This window comes from Lissotriton helveticus, chromosome 12 (genome assembly GCF_964261635.1).
Source record: "Lissotriton helveticus chromosome 12, aLisHel1.1, whole genome shotgun sequence".
In the NCBI taxonomy this organism is placed as follows: domain Eukaryota; kingdom Metazoa; phylum Chordata; class Amphibia; order Caudata; family Salamandridae; genus Lissotriton; species Lissotriton helveticus.
In genome coordinates, this window is record NC_136073.1 from 635,104,171 (window position 1) to 635,126,519 (window position 22,349).

General features: G+C 45.8%; 1 protein-coding gene across 7 annotated transcripts in view; it reads right to left on the reverse strand.

Annotated features, from left to right (window-relative positions):
- LOC144799973 (butyrophilin subfamily 2 member A1-like) overlaps positions 1–22,349 on the reverse strand; it is a 683,081-nt gene that overhangs the window by 441,733 nt on the left and 218,999 nt on the right. For all 7 annotated transcript variants that reach the window (XM_078671629.1, XM_078671626.1, XM_078671625.1 and 4 more), the window contains one exon: positions 21,624–21,734. In XM_078671629.1, the coding sequence (XP_078527755.1) occupies positions 21,624–21,672 (49 nt within the window). In that variant the 5' untranslated portion in view covers positions 21,673–21,734. The remainder of the gene's footprint in view (positions 1–21,623; positions 21,735–22,349) is intronic.

Below are 22,349 nucleotides of genomic sequence, written 5' to 3' on the forward strand. Positions count from 1 at the left end.
CTAAGGTGGTCTATTTCCCTACAGGGGATGGACTTTAGGGTGGATGTTAGACCTGTCAGCCTTGGAGTGATCTTTCCCCGTGACTTTTCGCCCTAGCCTCTTTTTTTCCACCTATTTTTTGTTGGTTCTTAGGTCTTCGGGCACCTTTTTACAGCTAACCTGTGTTAGGGTGCAGGTGCTCTCTACTTTCAACATGGCTGCCACTAGCCCCTGCTACTGCAGCGTGTTTTTTTTTAGTGTAGCACCCTAGTTGCCAGTAGCAGGCTGGGTCCCCATACAATGTTGCAACACCAACCACCCAGCCCCTGTCCATAGTTAGAATGAGGGAAGCTCCTGGAACCTTCCAGAATAGGGGAGGTACCAACTGCCACTGCCAACTGCCAACTGACACTATATAAGGAAAAGGAGGGAAACTTTCTAGTCAGTTGGGGCATCACTGACCTGGGGAACCCACGCAGGAGTTTTAGGCGGGTGGGCCTAGTGAGGAACCTATGCTACTGGGAGTGACAGGATTTAGGTGCTGCCTCTTAAGCTCAGTGAGGTGTCCAAAGCTATCCCCCTGATCTGGCCCAGTGGTAGGGAACCCCAGGGCCCATCTGCAGTGACTGAGGAGAAATTCTCTAGGCCCTCAACTCATTCCCCCCCTCTTCTGCAACTTCAAGCAACAAGCAACCAAGGGCGCAGAATCATCCAAGCGCCAAGAGACTTACTTCATGAGACAAGGTACTGGACTAACCTGCCCTGCGCATCCCCTGCCTTCAGCTGGACCTATCTGTCTTCCCCTGACTGAACTGTGTGATAAGCCCTATAATTTGCCCCATCCTGCCACAGTTCTGACTGACTACGTTGTGGAGCGCTGTAATTTGCCCTCCTGCCCAGCGCTGTGTTTGAGGCTGCCTGCCCTGTCAGGGATCATCGAAATTGCCTCCCTGCCCGGCCGGCCCCTAGCGCTGAGAAGCACTCCCAAGCGCTACCCGCCGTCACCGCGCTGTGCACTGAAGCGCCTATTGCCCGGCCAACACACCGCAGGAATCTCCTCAGAGGGAGCGTGTATTCCCCCTCGGCGGCCCCCGTATGCCAGGAAAGGGCCGCCGGAATTCTCAATAGGCCACGCTGGGCCTGGAAGTACCCTCCGGCTGGAGCGCCGCTCTGGCCTGATCCCCTCGGCGGCCCCCATATACCAGAAGAGGGCCGCCGCACCGAAACTGACAGGCCGCGCTAGGCCTGAAGCCGCCTTGATCCCTCATCACGTGACGGGAGACGCGACCGCGTCATCGGCCGCGCCCCCGCCTAAGCCGGGCCGCGATTGGCTGCTGCCCCGCGCCCCTGCCTACCTTCGAGGGAATCCCAAGATCGACGCGGAGGGGGCCATGGAGCCTGAGAGCCCCCTCCGGTTGTCCCCAAAAGCTAATTCAGCCTCACCCCAGCGCCGGGCCTCCTGAACTGCCCCCGCATCGTGCAGGGACGGGTGAGGCCCCGGACGTGCTGGAACTCCTACTCCGGTCCCCTGAGTCTGCGCAAGGGCCCCGGGTCGCCGAAGAAGTGAGGTAACCCCCTGGGGAGGAGGGCGGTAGGCCAAGAGAGGCCCGGGGTCGCCCCTCCCCCGGGTTTAACTGTGACTGGGTCTTGTTGGCCCCCCTGTTCTGAATGTGCCTCATTTTATCGTTTTGCCTACAAATTTACCAGCCTGCATTATTCAACGTGCTGCATAATTACCAGCCTGAATTACTCTTCATGAATCGTATTTACAAGCCTGAAGTGTTTAGCGTGCACCGTATTTACAAGCCTGATTTGCTCCTAGTGCACCATATGTACAAGCCGGAAATGCGAGGGAGATTCACTTCACTGTACTGAATTTTCTTGCAGAGGTGGGCTTCCTTGGTATTCTGATCATCTGATCTGGGTCGCAGCCGACCCGCATTCACAAGAAGAAAGGCTTGTCACAAATGACTAAAGGCTGTGTTCTTTGAAGTTCTTTGTTAACCTGAAAAGTACTTGCTGATGTGTTTTATTCCTTTCTAGGAGAAGCGACCATGAGAGGTTTGATGTGTTATTTAAATGCATTATAATTGTCGCTTCTTGTAGGATCCTCCAGGTTTATACCATTACCCCTTTGCCTGTCAAAGAGTTGGATGTGACAGGCGGGGTCAGTTAACGTTTCATTGCATAGATGAACTAGCTGTAATTTTAATGCAAAGCCTTACTGAAATGCTTACTCTTCAAAAGAAATGCAATCTGCACATGATACATGAAATGTCTTAATGAAATGCTTATTTGAAATGCTAATGAATTACCAATGCCTCGCTCTGATTGAAAGCCTATATAAAAGATCTTGATTTTTCAAATACAACACCTAGTGTGGTCTCCATTATTGCGCCACTGTGTGTTTTACTGGACGTGTGTGTTAAGTGGCTGCTTTACACATAAGCCCCTGGCCGCCTTCCTGCTCGAGCCATGCTACCCCCCGGAGAACTGGCGGTCCCAGTTCTTACACCACCCAAAATCTTTATTCTGTTTTTAAAAGAGTAAGGATTTGGGACTGCAACTGTTGAGGGCTGCAAGGTTTGCAGCTGAAACAAAACATCTTCCGCATATGCTTGGGCTACCACTGGTAGTTGGCCATTACAAATGCCAGAATTGCACAGCCTGTAAACTCACAAGTGATAGTAAAAGCGTGACACTAAATTGAATTCTTTCAAAATCAAACAACATTTTTTAATTGTAATGCTAAAAATGTAATTTATTTTGTCAAGTGTCCCTGCAAGAAGATACGTATAGTAAAAATCACCCAGCCTAAAAAAATCTTACATATTGCAACACCGGTCCCCCATCAAAGGTCACACCCAGGGACCACCACTGGTTAAACACTTTGTGACAATGATTCACTCTGAAGACAATCTATTTTGGTCAGTCATTTTTGTAGCACAATGTAACCTCAGAGGTGGCTCGATCTCCTCAATGTTAACCAATATGAAAGCAAGAAAAATTGAAAAACTTCACACAACAACTTTAAGTTTGAACAACATCAATGAAATGTGGTCTCTGATTTTAGCTATATACCATGCACTTTAGATGCATTTTACGTAAATATTTTCCGGTCTTGACTTGATGTATCCCTACTATGTAACCAACTATACAATAAATATGGTTAACCGCAAGAAATACTTCAAGCATTCGCTTTATGCTTTAAATCTGTAGAATGTAATGGCCATCGTATTTGCCAAGTTTTGCCATCGGCAGGCGTTACTCATGTGTATTTTTCCTTCTTATTTTTAACAATTTGGGATTCATTATTCAATTTGCCTTTTATCATCGTTCACAGATTTGAGCATTCTGTCTCATAAAATCTTTAAAATTACACTAATTCCCCTTGTACATATTAATTCAACTATGTTACAGGAAGGCTGCCATTTTAGCAGAAGAGTCACCAAGCACACTCACGCTCCCAGCAGGCCTTATGCATGCTACTAATCTCCCCCGAGTACCCGAAGCACAGAACGCCACACTGCGCTATGGTGATGTTTGCAGCCTTCCATGTACCAGTATTCACTTGGGCTCAAAATACGAGGGAGACTGAGCCAAGACGTGGTGGTAAAATTAGGCCACCTTAAACCTATAATTCAGTGGGTATCTCACATCTTAGTTTCTTTAAGCTAAAGATACACGATAGTACCCACGCATACAAGTGAGCAGTCAACACCAATATTCCCTTACCATTAACCTTCCACCCCGCCATATTTGCCTTGGTATTTTACTTGAGGATCTTTCCTATGATGATTTATTTGGCGTACTAACTGGCAGGGGAGTCATGATCCTTCGTGGTAAGACAGGACCGGGTTTGTGGGGGACTAGATGATTCCCATTCTTGTTTAGGACTATGTCCAATATACTGAGTTTGGTCGGTGACAGCCTCTTCCCTTGTAGGTGAAGATTCCCTCTATCGACTCTGTAAGCAGACAGGGCATGTGTCTTCTGGGTAATCTTTGATCCAGAGCATATTATACTTGGAGCTGCATGCACTTACTTTTGAGTATACTTGCATGTTTTAAATAAATGGTGCCTGGCCTTTTTTACTACACTCAGAGCTGCACTTCCCAGGCTAAGATTATAGTTGTAAGTCTGGTCACAAAGCTGTATGTTCTTCTATTGCACCATGTGTGCATGTTGCATACGAATGTAACATGGCCTTCTTACCACACACGGCTCAGCCCTTACCCCCAAGGTGGATTATCTTGGTTTCCTTCGATTTGGTATGAAAGGAATGTTGTTTCAGGACAGGGTCCATATTGACACGCATTTGCATTGTTTCAGGCATTAATGTTTCTTTGGGAAATGGATTGGTTTGTTGCATTGCGTTGCACAGGAGTTCACAAAACTTATATAGCTTCTGTGCCTCTTGTGTGGTTGTTCGTGGCAACTTTTGTCTCTGTAAATAGCTGTACTTATATGTAAATATTTGTGTTATGAGATGCTTTATGTTTTGTTTCATACCTATATGTTTTCTATTCTTTCTTTTGGCCTGAGGAAACCACAATCTATTACGGCACAAACATGTTGAGTCTTAAAATCACCGCCATTCTTCCGGCTCCGGATCTGATCTACGTCAGCAACTCGCTCTCTGGTTTTCCTTTTGGAATAACACCAGTTGGGTCAGTTTACTAACATAAAATTCCATCCTCTATTAGCAGCATGCAGCCTGGCCCCAACATGGCGGCCTCTGAACCAGTCCGGGTCAGCCATTTTAAAGAATAGGGCTACTTTGTTTTGCTTCTGGGAGCCTGTTAATGTTGCTGATTGACCCTCCACATAGAAAGTGAAAGCAGACTGCTCCTAAGCACACATGAAATTAGATCAATCTCTCCATCCTTTCATAGCCCCACTCATGGAAAGCGAAAGAGGACTGCTCTAAATGTACCTGGATCTAAGAAAGAGGACCTTTGGAGCTTTTGTAGCTGCCATCTTGGAATGTGTTTTGTTTCCAGTTCTAATCACTCCCACGGATATCTGATTACCTTAACCTCACTGACACGTCCTGTCATTATGGTGCACTAGTCAAGCGTTGCTCATAGGACAGACCTTTTGTGGACCCCGACCTACCACTTACTACACTACTCTCAACTGTCTTCCGGGACGAGAGTACTCACAGTCTCCTCAACATGGCCGGACCTGGTCTGACCCCCTCTGGCGACAATGCGTACACCGTTATCTATCCTTCCAACCTCTCTAAACCCGCCACTAAATCCTTTAAACACTCCATCCTGAAAAGGCACCCTGAGACCCTTGTCTCCGACCATCGATCCAGAGCGGACAAGGGCTCAATCATCAATGACCTTATCTTCTACTCCAGGAGATCGTCCGTTTTGCGCAAAGCATTCTCGATCCTCCTCAACGTTCTTAATACTAGGAACATTCCTCCCGGCAGCAAGCTCACGATCGCACCATCCGCAAACCTGCATGCTGACCTCATGATTACCTTATATAAAAGCGACATCATCCTGATCCAAGCTCCACCTAAAGACCTTAACACATTTGTGGACCTCTTCCCTCTCCTTAAAAAACATGTGCACGACCCCCCTTCATCCACGCTCCCCTTGCACCTTCCCCCGCCAAAACCTCCAAGGGAACTTGCTCTCCCACCAGCGACTCACGACAGTGCTCCCAACACAGGCCGTCAGAGCTCCTCAACTATGCATCCAGCACCTACCAACTGTGACGAGCCCTCACCCCGACCTCCAACCTACTTTCCCATCCCTCTCCTATGAATCCTGATCCCCCCCTTTGCCCTACCATCTAGACGTCCTAGCCCGCATACCAGGCAACCAACGCAAGCCATCAGTAGCCTCCCTAAACCCGCTACCTCAAATCCTCCCTACCAACCTCCCAACCTACATTCCTATTCCTCTACTTTGGGTCCTAACACCCCCCTTAACCCAAACCTCTAGAAGCCCTAGCCCATCTACCAGGTCACCATCACAACCATCAGTAGCCTCCCTAAACCCGCTACCTCTAATCCTCCCCACAGTTGGGGATAGGGAAACTCATGCTTCTGGTCATCTTAACCACTCCACTAAGCCTCCTGCTCTCCCCACCAGATCTCTCCTCACACCGTTGGCCCCTTGCCCGCAAGAGCACCCCTCTCTTAGGGATTTGGACACTCTCCACCGCAAAGCTACTGAATTAACCTTAAGCTTCCACAAGTCTTTCATGGACCTCAAAAACCTCCTGCACCTCACCAAGCTCACTCTCACGAATATCCGGCTCTCACAGTACTTCCTCCCCCACTTCCTACTCCGAGCCCCCTCTCCACCCATTCCCGCTATCCCTGAGACACCTGCGCCCTCAAAGGCAGCCCTGCTACCTCGCAGAGGATGAAGTACAGGCCCTCCTCCTAACCTACATTCCTACCCCTGCTATGACCAGCCCTTTGGAACTCTCGGAGGAAGAAATTGCAGACCTCCTTGTTAGCTATGAATCTTCATGATCCTCTGACACAAAGACAGAACAACCTATACGTACGGTTGCAATCAATCCCTTTAGACCAGCCACTCTCCGCAACAGAGGGATAGTCAACAGTAACCTAGCTCTATTCCCAACCTCCACCGCTAGTTACGAAAGGCATACCGCCCCCCCTCTATCTGGTCTCCTCATCAACTGCCGCTCTGCGGTAAAGCATGCCGCTGATGTAGCCAATCTCATCCTCAATCTAAACACGGACGTAACAATCCTGACGGTATCCTGGCTTAATGAATCCTCTTCACCCTGCCTAGACCTTCTAGTCCCTGTGGAAAAGTAAATTTTGCCATGTTCTGTGTCCCTACGTGTCCCCCATCTTATGCTATGTGTGCATGATTAATATGCATATGTATCCCCCATGTTTGATTAAAGACGCACTTACAGTTGTGTCCATCCCTAGTATGCCAGTTCCCAGTTCTCGTGAAAGCTACGAATATCAGGCCTATGTAAAGTTACGTTGCCACGTTTCTCAGTGTGCACGTTATTTCATTGAAAAGTCCCCGTTTCTAGGCCTCAAAAGGGCCCGGACACCAGATTCAGCTCCTGTCTCCTGAACCCTCGCTGAGGAGCGATACAGCCCCCACCTGTATCCTCGACCCTTCACTTACTTCCTGCCTCACAGTGCCCGGCTCGGCCTGGCTCTGCCTACGAGTCTGCCAAGAGTATGTTATGATTCTAGTTATCAGTCCAGCCCTCCTTCTCTGCATTCCTAAGCTACTGAATCGCATCAATAGTTTCAGTCATTGTCTAGCCTTTACGTCTCCATGTAAGAGAAATACTGTATTCAATGGTCATTTAATATTCCTCAACACGCACTACATGTAGAATAATGCATGCTCCAGTCTTAGAGTCTGTTAGCCTCTCCCCTCCTGACTCTTAGTTTATATCAACATGTCCTCTAAACATTAGATACTAGATAGGGTTTAGGTACATGTCGCCCTGACTCTCCAGACTTCAGTCTCTGCTCCTAGCGCAGAGTTCATAGCCCCCAGCTTCTCCTAGTAACACGTCATTGTCAGTTTGCGCGCACCATTAGGTTAGAGGTCCCGGCTCCTTAGGTAGCCCCCTCCATGTTTCCGCCCCATTTATGACATATTCTGTTACGTTTACATCACATGTCTATGTATACGCCTCCTGTTACACCTACTTTCACCCTTATCTTTCGCAACTGCTATTGACCACACCCACTGCTCCGCCTACTGTATTCACTGAAATGCAACTGTTTTAGTATATATGCTTGTGCATTGTTATTAAAAGTTATCCTTTTCCTTGATCCTGCCCCCGGCAGCGCTGCCATCCTGTTCCCGTGCAGGTTGTCCTGTTCCTGTCCTTTATGCTGTATTAAACCTGCAAACTCCTACTACCTCGAATCTTGACTCTTATTTATTGAGCTATCTGTTAATGCTATGTCCAGTCAAACCTAGATCCGGTATTATTTATTTATATACCACATAATGGCGCCCGAACAGGAACTTGCCCTTTCCCCACGCGCCGGTGAAGCCACGCCGGCCCCCTGACCCTCTGCAGCCGTGACGGAACCATACCGTGCACGTGCAGATATTTCTGCTTCAAGTATCCCTCAGGCCCACGGAGGAGACGGAGGTGGCGGTCCAGCATCCAGACGAGGCGGTGGAGGAACGCGGCGAGTCCCGACCAGAGCCCAAGCCGAGAGTCCAAGGTCCGAGGTATCCGGAGGCCCACCCGTAACTGAAGTCCGAAGTTCGTCCGTCCGGCGTCAAAGCAGTCCAGTCCAGTCCGAGGCCTTCCTTTCTTGCTGCCCGGTGAGTACCGTTGCTGGGGTAGTATCTAGACAGGGTCAATCTAATTGACTCTGGTCCGTGGGTTTTGGTGGTACACAGACCCAAAACGAAGTGTCCACTTCGGTGGATGCGGGTCCTGACGTGTCTCTTTATGAGACCGGTAAGTTTCGTACTGTTTTAGCAGTGCATCTAGTTTCTGTTCTAGTCAGTTCTGTTCTCGAGGAAATTCATGTATTCTGTTTTCAGTATTCCAGGTGGTATTCTGTTCGAACTGTTATTTTAAATGTTCTTCATGTATTTTTAATGTCGTGGTATGAAAGTGGTGTAATTATCGTGTTCATTGTGTATTGTATTGTGTCTAGATTACAGTTCAGTCATGCCCCTATTTTCCAAACTACATCAGTTAAAAACCAGAAAAGGTCTGTAAGAAGCAGCAGTTCCTGTCCCGCCTAGGGACAGTCCAGGTCATTTTATGTATCAGAAGCATGGCATAAGTGCCATATTATATCTAGATTTATGGGTAGAGTACACCAAAGAGTTAGAAGAAAAGTATAGATGGCCTGTATCAGGCACATGGGATGCCGAGTGCATCATGCGAGTAGAAGAAGCATTATGGAAAAAGAAAGCCAGACAGTCACAGAAAGATGCCATCGAGTTATGGCGCAAAGAATCTCATAAAAGAACCGAAAAAGAAATCAGAAAGTCAGAACTAAGTAGAGAATCCTTAGAATGAGCCCAAGAAAGGGAACTAATCGAGATAGGTGAACGAGTTAAAACCGAACAGTCAGACAGACAGAGGCATGCCCTCATTAAGGGTATGTATCCTCTTCTTGCCGAGGGCTTGCCAAAAGCAACCCCGGAGGCATCCAGTAATTTTCCGCCACCATTAGTTCCGACCAAGCTACGTCACAAACCGACCGCAGCTGATATTTTTATTTCGTCCTATTTGGACGACACAGTCCCAGAATATACAAATCCTGTCCCGCCAGCTCCTGTAAATAATGTAAATCCTGCTCCTCCAGTCACCGGAGTACCTGCTACGGTACCCCCGGTCCAGCCCACATTACAATTTCCCGCCGCGCCAGCACGAAGAGTATCGGTCGACGATTCTAGTTTAGGGGCCGCAGGAGGAGGTCCTCCTGGTACCCCGCCACCACACCAACGAGTAACGTTAGTCGAGTTACATGAAAGTGCGTTACAGCGTACGCCCAAATATAAGTCCGTTGCAGATATCCGACGAGCTCTTACTGAATGCCGCTATGATCCAGTTGCAGGTGATGATAGCACAGTTATATATTCGATCCGTGTAAGACGGGTGACCGGGTATTTGGACACCCTACCGAATATGAAAGAAGATCTAGACAGAATATATCGTTTCATCCGTACAGGGGATGATCCAGAAAGTATTGGCGAAGCCATGTCTCAAAGGAAAGCTGAGATCCAGCTCATGTTATTAAAGTTTCTGATTAATTGTTTAATAAGGGAACAAGATTATCCGACCAAAGATCCGGCCGAAATGAGAATCCTGACAAGGTGGAGTGATAATATAGCCGAGGGTAAACACAGAACTATCAGTAGTATAGAGAGTATGTACAAGAGAATTCGTAAGGAAATAATAAGGTTACACGAGAAACGCAAAGAAGCACTAGTAAACGAGAAAGAGAATGACTCTTCTACTGAAGAGGTAGACGACGAGAATCCCACTAGAATAGCGTACGTAGGTAGAACTAGACTTTCCGACCGACATTCACGTCTAGACTACAAGAAAACTGTCCCTCATCCAGCACCAGAACAAGGTTCTCTAGAACAAGTATTTCAAGCTACCGATCACATTCTGAAATCACGAATCGGTTACAGTGAATTAAGTACTATGCATGAACAAGAACTAGCCCGATCAGCAGTCCGATGGATTACTGATTCTACCACTTTTCCAGACGAAATAGTGGCTCAAATGTTTCTGAAACTGCCCCCAGCCGAGCAACGACTGGTGGGTATGTATATGATCCAGCACCTCATTACTCTGTATGAGGGTCAACATTCTGATCCAGGTCCGTTACATGATGTCCTGAACGAGTTACTCCAGTATAGATGGAAAGGTCTAGGTACCGATTTAATTAGTGTTATTCTAGAACAGCGCCACAAATATAGAACGTTCCTGAACCCGCATTTTGTTCATGTTTCACCTCCAGAAAGTAAACCCTTTTATATAGATAGACAGAATCCGTTACGAGAAGTACACCCAGTCAGGACAGCAGATGGTGAAATGCAACGAGTGTTTGTTTACACCCCGATTACAAAGATGGAACTCTTAGAAATGAAGAAATTAATTCCCTGTCATGACAAAGATCCAGCAGGGTTCCACCGAGAATTAAAAGACATGCTCCGTATGGGAGAATACACGTATCCAGATATTATTAAAATGTTAAAAGTCCTGTTGCCCGCAGGGGTATATGAGAAACTCAAGGAAAAAGAATGGGAGGTGGGAGAGAAAAAGATCGATTGGGCAGTTCTAGAAGCTGAAGATAAGATACGAGTACCAGGTACCGGTCTTGGAGAGAAATGTAAAGAATTACCTGAACTGTTAATACAAGTTTTGCCAAGATTATTAGCCACTAAAAAGGAAGACTGGGATGCAATCTCAGCCTGTAAACAGAAACAAGACGAAGATACTAGTGATTTTTATTCTAGATTTGAGAAATGCTTTAGTATAAACAGTGGCCTCAAGACAAGTAGCGAGTCATACCCTCATCTCTTTGTTACTAAATTAGTCGAGAATTCAAGTCCACAAGTTAAGAATCGAGTTTTGAAAGTCGAAAGTACCTGGCAAGCTAGTACCCCGTCCCAGATGTTACAGATGCTTCAGTATCACCAGAATAGAATCAGAGAAGAGCAAGATCATGAAAGAAAACGTATGAAAGACACGAAAATGAAAGTACTAGTTGCACAATCTGTTCCACAAGACAGTCAGAAGAGGGGTACGAATCAAGCCAGTCATCCTGCAGTTCCCGTTAAAGGGACCTGCAATTATTGTAAACAGCCAGGTCACTATATAAACGAGTGTGCAGTTCTGAAACACAACATAGCTACCGGTAAGACTAAAGAAAGACCACGTCCGCCTAGACAAGAACAAGTTTCACAGACTTCTCAGCCACAGAATGCACAACAGACAGTTCCAGCACCGCAGCCTATTGCTGCAACACAGCATGTTACACAGCAGATGTACCAGTATGCACAGTCCGAGTATCCAGAGTATCAGCCATATTCATGAAACAGCCTAGAGAGGGAGGTAGGCTTGCCTCTCATCGAGATACCTGTAGATCAAGAAGGTCCCTATGTTCACAGTCAAGTATTAGGGAAAGACAGAAAGTTTCTGATTGATACAGGGGCAAGTAGGACCACCATCAGTCACGCCGAAGTTCCAGGGGCTCCGCTCTCAGGCTCTAGAAATGTTTCCCTTGGATTTTCAGGAAAGCCTATTGTAAACGAGATATCTAAGCCAGTTACTCTAGAAGTAGGTCCATTGTCCCGCACTACTGATCTGTTACTTACGAAGTCATGTCCAGAAAATCTGTTAGGTATTAAAACACTGAAAGAATTAGGTGCAGTTATTTGCTGCTCCCCAGAAGGAATACGACTGTTCCTACGTGACTTCAAGGGTCACTATGTATTACGAGATTTTGATCCGAGATTGTCCAATGTTCCACAGCATCTATGGGCGCAAGGTCCAACTGATGTAGGTTATATGCAAATCACACCCCATCGTGTGACTCTCAAACCAGGTGTAGTGTTACCACGAATCAGACAGTACAGACTGCCACCTGAGGCTGTAGCAGCCTTATCCAAAATTATTGACGAGCTCATCGCTCAAGGAGTAGTTGTAGAAACTGACTCCAATGTATGTAATTCTCCGATCATTCCAGTCATGAAACGTACTGATCCAAATGCACCCCCAGTATATCGATTAGTGATTGACCTTCGAGAACTTAATAAATGTATTATTCCCCAGTACCCAGTTGTCCCAGATATCTCTTCCCTATTGACAGCCATTGATTCCGAAGCCTCATTTTTTACAGTCATAGACCTCAAGAACGCGTTTTTCAGTGTCCCCATTCATCCAGACAGCCAGTTTCTTTTCGGATTTTGTTTAAATGGAAGGAGCTATATGTTCACACGAGCTCCTCAAGGATTCACAGAAAGTCCTAGTATTTACAGTCAAGCACTTAAGAGACAACTAGACAATATTCACATGCCAACTGACACTGCCCTGCTCCAGTATGTCGATGATCTACTGATCACAGCCCGTTCTGAACGTGCTTGCGAGCGAGCATCACTTACAGTCTTGTATTTCTTAGCAGAGATGGGGCACAAGGTGTCCCCTTCGAAGCTTCAATTCTGTGTCCAGCAAGTGATCTATTTAGGCCACTTACTGTCCAAGAGGGGTAGGCAGTTGACACCTGACCGTATCCAGCTAATAGCGAGTCTTCCTCAGCCCAAGACCCAGAAGGAGGTACGTGCTTTTATCGGCCTTACTTCTTATTGCAGACAATGGATTCCTCAGTATGCATTCTTAGCCAAACCACTGATACAGTTAACGACACAGGAGGCAGCCGTATCGACTGTCCTCCCTTGGACATCTGAACATACACTTAGTTTTAATGAGTTAAAGAAAGCCTTATGCCAAGCTCCAGTTCTAGCTACACCGAACTACAGTAAGCCTTTTACACTTTTCGTCACTGAACGTGAAGGTACAGCATTATCTGTTCTTACACAAGATCAAGCAGGACAGTACAAGCCTTGTGCTTATTTTTCGAGCACACTAGATCCTGTAGCCCAGGCTCTGCCTGCGTGCCTCAAGTCAGTTGCAGCCACAGCACTAGCTATCAGACAAAGTGATTCCATAGTATTAGGACATTCCTTGACAGTACAAGTTCCACACTCCGTGGAAGTTCTTTTAAACCGAACACAGACTCAACACTTGACAATTGCACGTTTAACAGGTTATGAACTGACACTGTTCCAGCCACACATAGAAATCAGACGCTGCAACGTTCTAAATCCTGCTACACTGTTACCGTCAGTTAATTTGAATCCTGCCACACACGACTGTGTGGAAGTAGTTAATATTATGACAAAGCCAAGACAAGATCTGACAGATATTCCATTACCAGATCCCGACCTGACACTTTATGTGGATGGTTCATGTATGAGAACAAGTACAGGAGAACTAGTAGCCGCGTATGCAGTGACTACTGACACTGAAGTTATAGAAACACATCGTATTGATACCCTGTCTGCTCAAGCAGCAGAGCTAGTTGCTCTGACCCAAGCCTGCATATATGCTAAGAACCTGAAAGTTAATGTTTACACAGATTCACGCTACGCATTTGGAGTTGTACACGACTTCGGAGTGCTCTGGCAGGAGAGAGGTTTCATGACTTCTCATGGAACCAAGATTCAGCATGGGTTCCTTATTCAAGCTCTGTTAGATGCCATACACTTACCGACATCTATTGCTATCATGAAGTGCAAAGCACACACGAAAGTTACTGACATTATTTCTCAAGGTAATGATCTAGCAGATCACACAGCCAAGCTTACAGCACAGACTCCAGACATTCCAGTTAACACAACACAGACACTTACTCCAGATCCGACTACCTGTATGACAGTTAAGGACCCCACTCAAGATGTCATAGATATCCAGTTACATGCTACTCCCCATGAAATCAAGAAATGGTCCGAACAAGGAGGGGTCCAGACAGATCAAGGATGGGTAACGAAGGGAAAAGCCACATGGTTTCTCCCCGACTCTATGGTTCAAGTCATTATCAATACCGCACATAGTCCAGCACACTTAGGAGAAAAAGCTATGTTAGACAGTATCCAGAACATTTGGTTCAATAAGCATTTACGAGCTGCAGCCAAGCAGAAAGTCCGTACCTGTATGATATGTTGCCAGTTCAATCCAGGTAAAAGTGTTCCGGTGGAACAAGGTGGATTCCAACCCCCTGACCACCCTTTTGAAGTCCTCCAAATTGATTATATTCAGATGGAGCGATGTCGAGGTTTCAAGTATGTCCTTGTAGTTGTATGCGCTTTGTCCAGATGGACAGAAGCATATCCAGTCCCAGATTACACAGCCGCGACCACTGCCAAGCAGTTGGTTCGTGAATTCTTCCCCCGTTACGGACTCCCTAGGGTCGTGTATTCTGACAACGGCCAGCCATTCTCATCTGAGCTCATGAAACATATTTCCCTTTTGTTAGGGTACCAGTGGAAGTTCCATTGTGTACGCCATCCTGAAGCAGCCGGTCTCGTAGAGAGACATAACCAGACCCTGAAAATCCGCATTGCCAAAATATGTAAAGAGAAAGGTGTGGACTGGCTAGTAGCTCTGCCAGTCGCTTTGTTTTATATGCGTATGGTCGCACATTCCAGATCAGGTCTGTCCCCGTACGAGGTCGTATTCGGCCGCCCCCCTAATATGTGGGGTACACCTAGACCCCGAAGTATTACAGATGTTTCAAGTAATATGCTGACAGATTACCTAGCTTCCTTGATGTCTGCCCTACACTCTTGTCGTTCACAGGTTGCCGCCGCATTTCCAGACAATACCGAGGTGGCACCGCATGAAATCGTTCCCGGAAGTTTGGTCCTTGTGAGGAACTTTGATCGTTCAAGTCCGCTGGAGCCTCGCTGGAAGGAGCCAAAGCAAGTCCTCCTGGCCACCCGTACTGCTGTCAAGCTGGAAGGCAGGAAGGGCTGGGTCCACCTGTCTCATGTGAAAATTTTTTATGGACTAAAGACTGTTTCAAAGAACATTGCCGAGGATTTTAAGGATTGCCAAAGTACTATTCTCAAGGACTGTCCCGCAAAAGACAATGATACAGATGCCTCCCTGTTAAGAGAAAACTCCGCAGCAGGAGTACAAGCTAAAATTAAGGTCTAGTAAAATAAGTCAGCCAGTTTGATTGTCTAAGTCCTCCCCTAGGTGAAACGGTTAGACCGGTTTCTGACATGTATAAAATAGACCCCCACAGAGAGAGAGTTAGTGAGAACTCTAAAAGTTGCACTATTATTTTATGTTTTCTGCTATATTTCAGCCTTATGACTACCTGCACAGGTTATGCATTTTATTTGTGTTTTCCAGTTTCTCATGTAAATAAGTCTTCTATTGCTACAGTAGAGCACACGTTTAGTGATCTGCCTCCTCATGAACTATCTTATCGTCTTGCTATGCGTAATAATTCCTTTATCCGCATGTTACATTATTCACACCAGACCAGCAATGCCACTAATTGTTGGGTGTGTGGTCGACTCCCCCCTTTCCAGACACCGAAGGGAGTTCTGCCACTCTTTCCTTATCCATTTTCACATAATGGTTCGTGTGGAGCATGGTCCACGTTAACGTCATCCTCAACAGATATGTCTTTTCTTAACAGTACATGTTTCCCAGACAAGCAAGGTCTTCCCCACAGAACAGGGTTAGATCTAGAAAATGAAGTTTATAATTTGGGTAATTATTCTTCGAATTTTATGGTCCTGAATGTTCAGTCTGATACTACTCCAGACTTACCTGCTATGTCAGTATTACCAGTCAAAGGTGAATTATGTGTCCGAAATAATGGTTCCGTACATGTAGGCCATAGTGATTGTACTACTATTGTCAAGTATAGTGACAGTAGGAAATCTATTTTCGAAGCTTCACGTCATTCTTATTTTGTTTGTGGTCAGACCGCATATGTTCGTCTGCCCCTCGATTGGGAGGGAACCTGTTACATTGCCTTCCTACTGCCACCAGTTTTTCTAGCCCCACCTGACTATCATAGGAATTCCCACCTAGTACATACTAGACACAAAAGAGACCTCCCGATTGTCGATTATACTGAAACTGCTCTAGAACAATACATAGATATCAATAAAGGTGTCTTCCCCTACTTAGGTACTGTCGTGAATAGTAAACTGATACGTAGATTAACCAGAACCCTTGAAGCAGTAGTGATTGAGACTACTTCTGCTCTAGGTAACTTAACCGAAGAGCAATCCTTTATGAGAATTGTCGTGCTCCAGAATCGTCTCGTCCTTGACGTCATACTGGCCGATAGGGGCGGGGCATGTAGAGTCATCGGATCTAGTTGCTGTATTTTCATTCCTAATAACGCGCCGTCTGTTTATTCAGCTATAACCAGACTCCATAAAATTGCCCATCTGTTACACCAGAATCCAGGCACCTGGACATGGTCCGGTTGGTTCTGGAATATAATTTCCGCCTGGGGATGGAAAGTATTGTCATTTCTGGGTATTGCAGTAGCGATCATATTCAGTTGCTGCCTCTGTTTACAATGTGGCCCTGCGATTTGTGGCATTTGTGCTACCTCTTGTATTCCTAGTCCCAAGTCACGTTCTAAATCCAGTTCCAAGAAAGTTCGAGACGAGCAAATGATACTGTATGAAATGATAGATGGTATCATGAATATTGATGTTTCCTGATGGAAACGTAGTGACAAGGAGGGAATGTGGAAAAGTAAATTTTGCCATGTTCTGTGTCCCTACGTGTCCCCCATCTTATGCTATGTGTGCATGATTAATATGCATATGTATCCCCCATGTTTGATTAAAGACGCACTTACAGTTGTGTCCATCCCTAGTATGCCAGTTCCCAGTTCTCGTGAAAGCTACGAATATCAGGCCTATGTAAAGTTACGTTGCCACGTTTCTCAGTGTGCACGTTATTTCATTGAAAAGTCCCCGTTTCTAGGCCTCAAAAGGGCCCGGACACCAGATTCAGCTCCTGTCTCCTGAACCCTCGCTGAGGAGCGATACAGCCCCCACCTGTATCCTCGACCCTTCACTTACTTCCTGCCTCACAGTGCCCGGCTCGGCCTGGCTCTGCCTACGAGTCTGCCAAGAGTATGTTATGATTCTAGTTATCAGTCCAGCCCTCCTTCTCTGCATTCCTAAGCTACTGAATCGCATCAATAGTTTCAGTCATTGTCTAGCCTTTACGTCTCCATGTAAGAGAAATACTGTATTCAATGGTCATTTAATATTCCTCAACACGCACTACATGTAGAATAATGCATGCTCCAGTCTTAGAGTCTGTTAGCCTCTCCCCTCCTGACTCTTAGTTTATATCAACATGTCCTCTAAACATTAGATACTAGATAGGGTTTAGGTACATGTCGCCCTGACTCTCCAGACTTCAGTCTCTGCTCCTAGCGCAGAGTTCATAGCCCCCAGCTTCTCCTAGTAACACGTCATTGTCAGTTTGCGCGCACCATTAGGTTAGAGGTCCCGGCTCCTTAGGTAGCCCCCTCCATGTTTCCGCCCCATTTATGACATATTCTGTTACGTTTACATCACATGTCTATGTATACGCCTCCTGTTACACCTACTTTCACCCTTATCTTTCGCGACTGCTATTGACCACACCCACTGCTCCGCCTACTGTATTCACTGAAATGCAACTGTTTTAGTATATATGCTTGTGCATTGTTATTAAAAGTTATCCTTTTCCTTGATCCTGCCCCCGGCAGCGCTGCCATCCTGTTCCCGTGCAGGTTGTCCTGTTCCTGTCCTTTATGCTGTATTAAACCTGCAAACTCCTACTACCTCGAATCTTGACTCTTATTTATTGAGCTATCTGTTATTGCTATGTCCAGTCAAACCTAGATCCGGTATTATTTATTTATATACCACATCCCGCCCAACTATCACATCGTAAGGCTGGACAGGCAATCACAAAAAAAAGGGGGTGGCATAGCCTGCATCAACCGCTCCAACCTCCTTATCACTGAACTTCTAGCCGAACTTACGGATTCCTGCGAATATCTTGCCCTCTCCATCTGCAACAGCACCACCCTTCAGTGCAGACTGCACATCTTTTACCATCCCCCAGGCAAGAATGATACTTTCACAGACTACCTCATGGAAATCATCACAGCCAAAGCCTCCCATAACACCAATGACATTTTTCTTGGTGACTTCAACTTGCACTGGGACGACCCCAAGGACCCACAGGTCAACTCCATCAGAGACTTCTTGGCTGACCAATCCCTTACCCAAGCCTGCTCCCTCCCTACTCACTTGAAAGGTGCCATTCTGAATCTGTGGTCAAACTTAACTCCGTAGACCCTTGCGACTGGTCTGACCACCACGCTATCACCTTCCGTCTGCCTCGCACTCACAAGACATGGACACCGCAACCGGTGATCCCCAAAAGATGGATCCGTGACACCAAGAATTTTGACCTTGAGAAACTGGCTGCCCGTTGTGCATCCGACCTCCCCCCCCATTTCACCACGGTCGACAACCTCACTGAACACTATTCCACAACGATTGCCAATATAATTGATGACCTTGCTCCGCTAAAACTGAAAAGAACACAGATCAAGGACAGGAACCCTTGGTTCAACGGATCCCTTAACAATGAGAGGAGATCCCTCTGGCAAACAGAACGGAACTGGAAAAAGCACCCTTCCGCAGACCATCTTAAACTTCTCCGGCAAGCCAGAAACGCCTATAACAAAAATATGATCAACTCAAAAAAAGAATTCTTCAGAACTGAACTGGATAACGCTAAGAATAGACCGCAAATTATTCGAGTTGGTCAAACACCAATCCAACAAACTAGCTAAAATCTTCCAAAGAAACCCCTATACCTCCAATGCCATGCGAGCAATTCGCCTCCTTCTTCTGTGATAAAATATCTGCCCTAGGAAAGGAACTCATGTCTGCTACCTATTCCCAAACCCCTCCGGTTATTCTTCCACACTCCGCGCTGCCCTCCCAGACCTACCTCAAAAACCAAGCGTCATGGTCCAACTTCAAAGTCTATGATGAACAATCAGTCGCAAAAATCCTTTCTTCTTTAAGCCCCAACAACCACTTCAACGACCCTCTCCCGTCAAACTGCCTTGCCGCTGCCTCTAAGGCTATCATCCCCTCTTGGATGACAATAATCAACTCCTCCCTCCTACAGGGATCGATTCCTGACTCTCTCAAAGTCGGCCAGGTTATCCCCATCTTAAAAAAACCTACACTAGATCCGGCTTCTCCTGACAACTACAGACCTATCTCAAACATCCCTCTCCTAGCTAAAGTGCTGGAAAAATGTGTACAACAACAGCTGAGCCAACACATCACCAACTTCCACCTTCTATACGACTTGTAATCTGGTTTCAGATCTGGGCACAGCACAGAAAACGCACTCCTCCACATTGTGGATTATGCCCTTCAAGCCCTTGACCAAGGCAAAACCTGCCTCTTGATCCTCCTTGACCTATCCTCGGCTTTTGACACGGTCAACCACAAAATTCTCCTGAACCGCTCCAAACTTAGGATGGGCCTGGATGGCACCGTTCTGGCGTGGTTTAGGTCCTTCCTCCAGAACCGCTCACGGAGAGTCCTGATCAACGGTAACCTATCCACTTCCTCTCCGATCACAGTTGGAGTCCCTCAAGTCTCAACCCTGTCCCCTACCCTCTTCAATCTCTACCTCGAACCGCTCTCAGAGGTGCTGCGTACTGCCAATATCTCCTACCACATGTAGGCCGACGACACACAGCTCTACATCAAAATCTCTTCCCCAGAGGACACCCACTCCCTGAACGAGGCCCTAAAGCTGATGGTTCACTGGCTCACATCAAACCAGCTTAAACTCAATGCCAAAAAAACTGAGTTCCTCTTAATCTCACCACCTAACGCCAATACAGACATTCAAATTTGGATCAAGGCTATCACAGCACTAAACTGCTCTCCTACCATTTTGGACTCTGCTAAATCCCTAGGAATTACCTTAGACGGCAACCTGAACATGCGGGGCCATAACAACACGATGGCCAAAGCTGCCAGATTTCATTTGGACTACCTACGAAACCCGAAACTTTTCCTCGACCCCCCAGATCTAAAATCGGCGATTCAGGCTCTAGTCAACTCCAGGCTAGAATATGGTTGCTCCACCCTCGCTGGCCTACCTAAGACCTCTCTGGCACCCTTGAAAGCCTGCCTCAACGCTGCTGCAGACTTTTAACTGGCTCTAAGAAGTTCGACCATATCTCACCCCACCTTAAAGCTCTGAACTGGCTTCCGCTTGAGGCCAGAATCCAATTTAAGCTGGCTTGCATCACCCACAAGGCTCTCTACTCCAAGTCCCCTGCTTTTCTCGCACAGAAACTTGTTTTATCTGGCGGAGACAGAAACTCCCGGTCCGCCAGAGCCCTTTTGCTCCAACCTGCACGCTTCAAGAAAAAAAGAACGTACAATCGGGCTTTCTCCGGAAACGCACCAAGAATATGGAACTCATTCCCAATCGCCATCAGAAGAATATCGTCTCTAGCGCACTTCAAAAAGGAGACCAAAACTATCCTAATGGGCAAATTCCTCTCCTAATGCTCACGTTACATTCTCCTCCGTAACCTGACTTTACCTATCGTTACAACATTATCCCTGGCCCCCTCTCCTTTTGTTACCCACCCTGCTCTTCCGAACAAAATTCCAGGGAGCTGAGACTGCTTTTCTAGCTTATTGTATCATTTTGTTCCTATCCCAATAGGTAGTCGGATATTATGATTGTTTGTCTTGCCATGTACTGTATCTTTCTATGTGTTCCCTATCCCTTCTACTCTCCCCCCCCCCCCCCCCTTTTTGCCCTGTTATCCCACCCGATACTACTGTAAAGCGCTCTGATACCCTCAAGGGTCTGGCTCGCGCTCTATAAAACAATAAATAAATAAATACATAGAGTGGCTTTTAGATTAAATTAAGCATTTTACAATGAGTAAAACAATAGGGGCGTGCACTCTAGTCTACTCCTTATTGTTCTGACTACTCCCAAGTGGATTATGGACTGAAATGATCACATACACACCTATTAAGCATATAACACTTGGGAGGGACAAGGAACAGATGACTTGGTATAATTCAGCTAACATCGGGTAGTAACAAAATGTTGCCTATGTCATGATACTTTTTGTGAAAAAGGTCCTTATAATAATATGTGACTATATGTTTATGCCTAAATACTTTGAAGTAATAAAACTGCATAGAACTGTGACAGATATATTGGTTGGCATTTCTAATAAACTATATTATTTAAAAGGCCATGATTGATTTAGTCAAATTTCCAATGAGGAATAATGATTTAATTGTGGAAAAAATTACCACAGGTTCAATTTATCCCGCTCTATACCTTCGTTTTTTTCCTGTTGTTGTATGTACCCCAGGTTATGTGTGTTGATATGGGCAAACCTCATTGGTATGTAACAGTACATGTTAATATGTGACAGATATGGGATAAACTGTTCTCTAGTACTGGATGTTTGTTCAAGGGCCACCATTCTTTTCACTCACTTAGGGACTGGTTAGTATCATATCTTCTCTCAGAGTCTTGTTGGTCCATGTGGTATATATTGTCCGTTTCCTTAGCTCGTACTGAGAAGACAGAGGCAGCAATAACAGGGCCTGTTTCAAACATAAAATGAAATAAATTGTAAACTCAAGGTCCCAATAATGAACTGTAGAATAAATAGTAAGTACAATGTAAGAACCAAACTTCATTATAGCTAGGGTTTAAGGGATATATAATAAAGACAATAAGCAATGATCAGAAACACCAATAGTTGCAATGACGTTCACTGCATTTAAAATAGCAGTGGTGGGGTGGGTGTAGACTGAAGATACAATTAGCAAGGCAACTTATTTTATGGAGGATGTCTGGAGTGTATCTGATACTTTAATTACAAAGGTACAATCTCAGTCACTTACTGCTAACACCAGACATGATGACCAATGCACACTTTCAAATCATGTTTAAAAAAACGGAAGAAATCATAGATGTACTTAAACATCAGTGATTTAATCAATAACAGGCACTGGGATAGAAATATAGAAACATGGTGGTGTGCAATTAATAAACAAATAGACAATATAAGTGACTTAACTTTTTGGTGGGTACTTGACCATGAAAGTACATCACCACTAGCAATATATTGCTTTCCTGCTGAACAACCTGTAGACAATGAATTCTGATCTGAAATCACTGAAGAGGTAGGATGCTCTGTAGTTAGAGTTCACTTT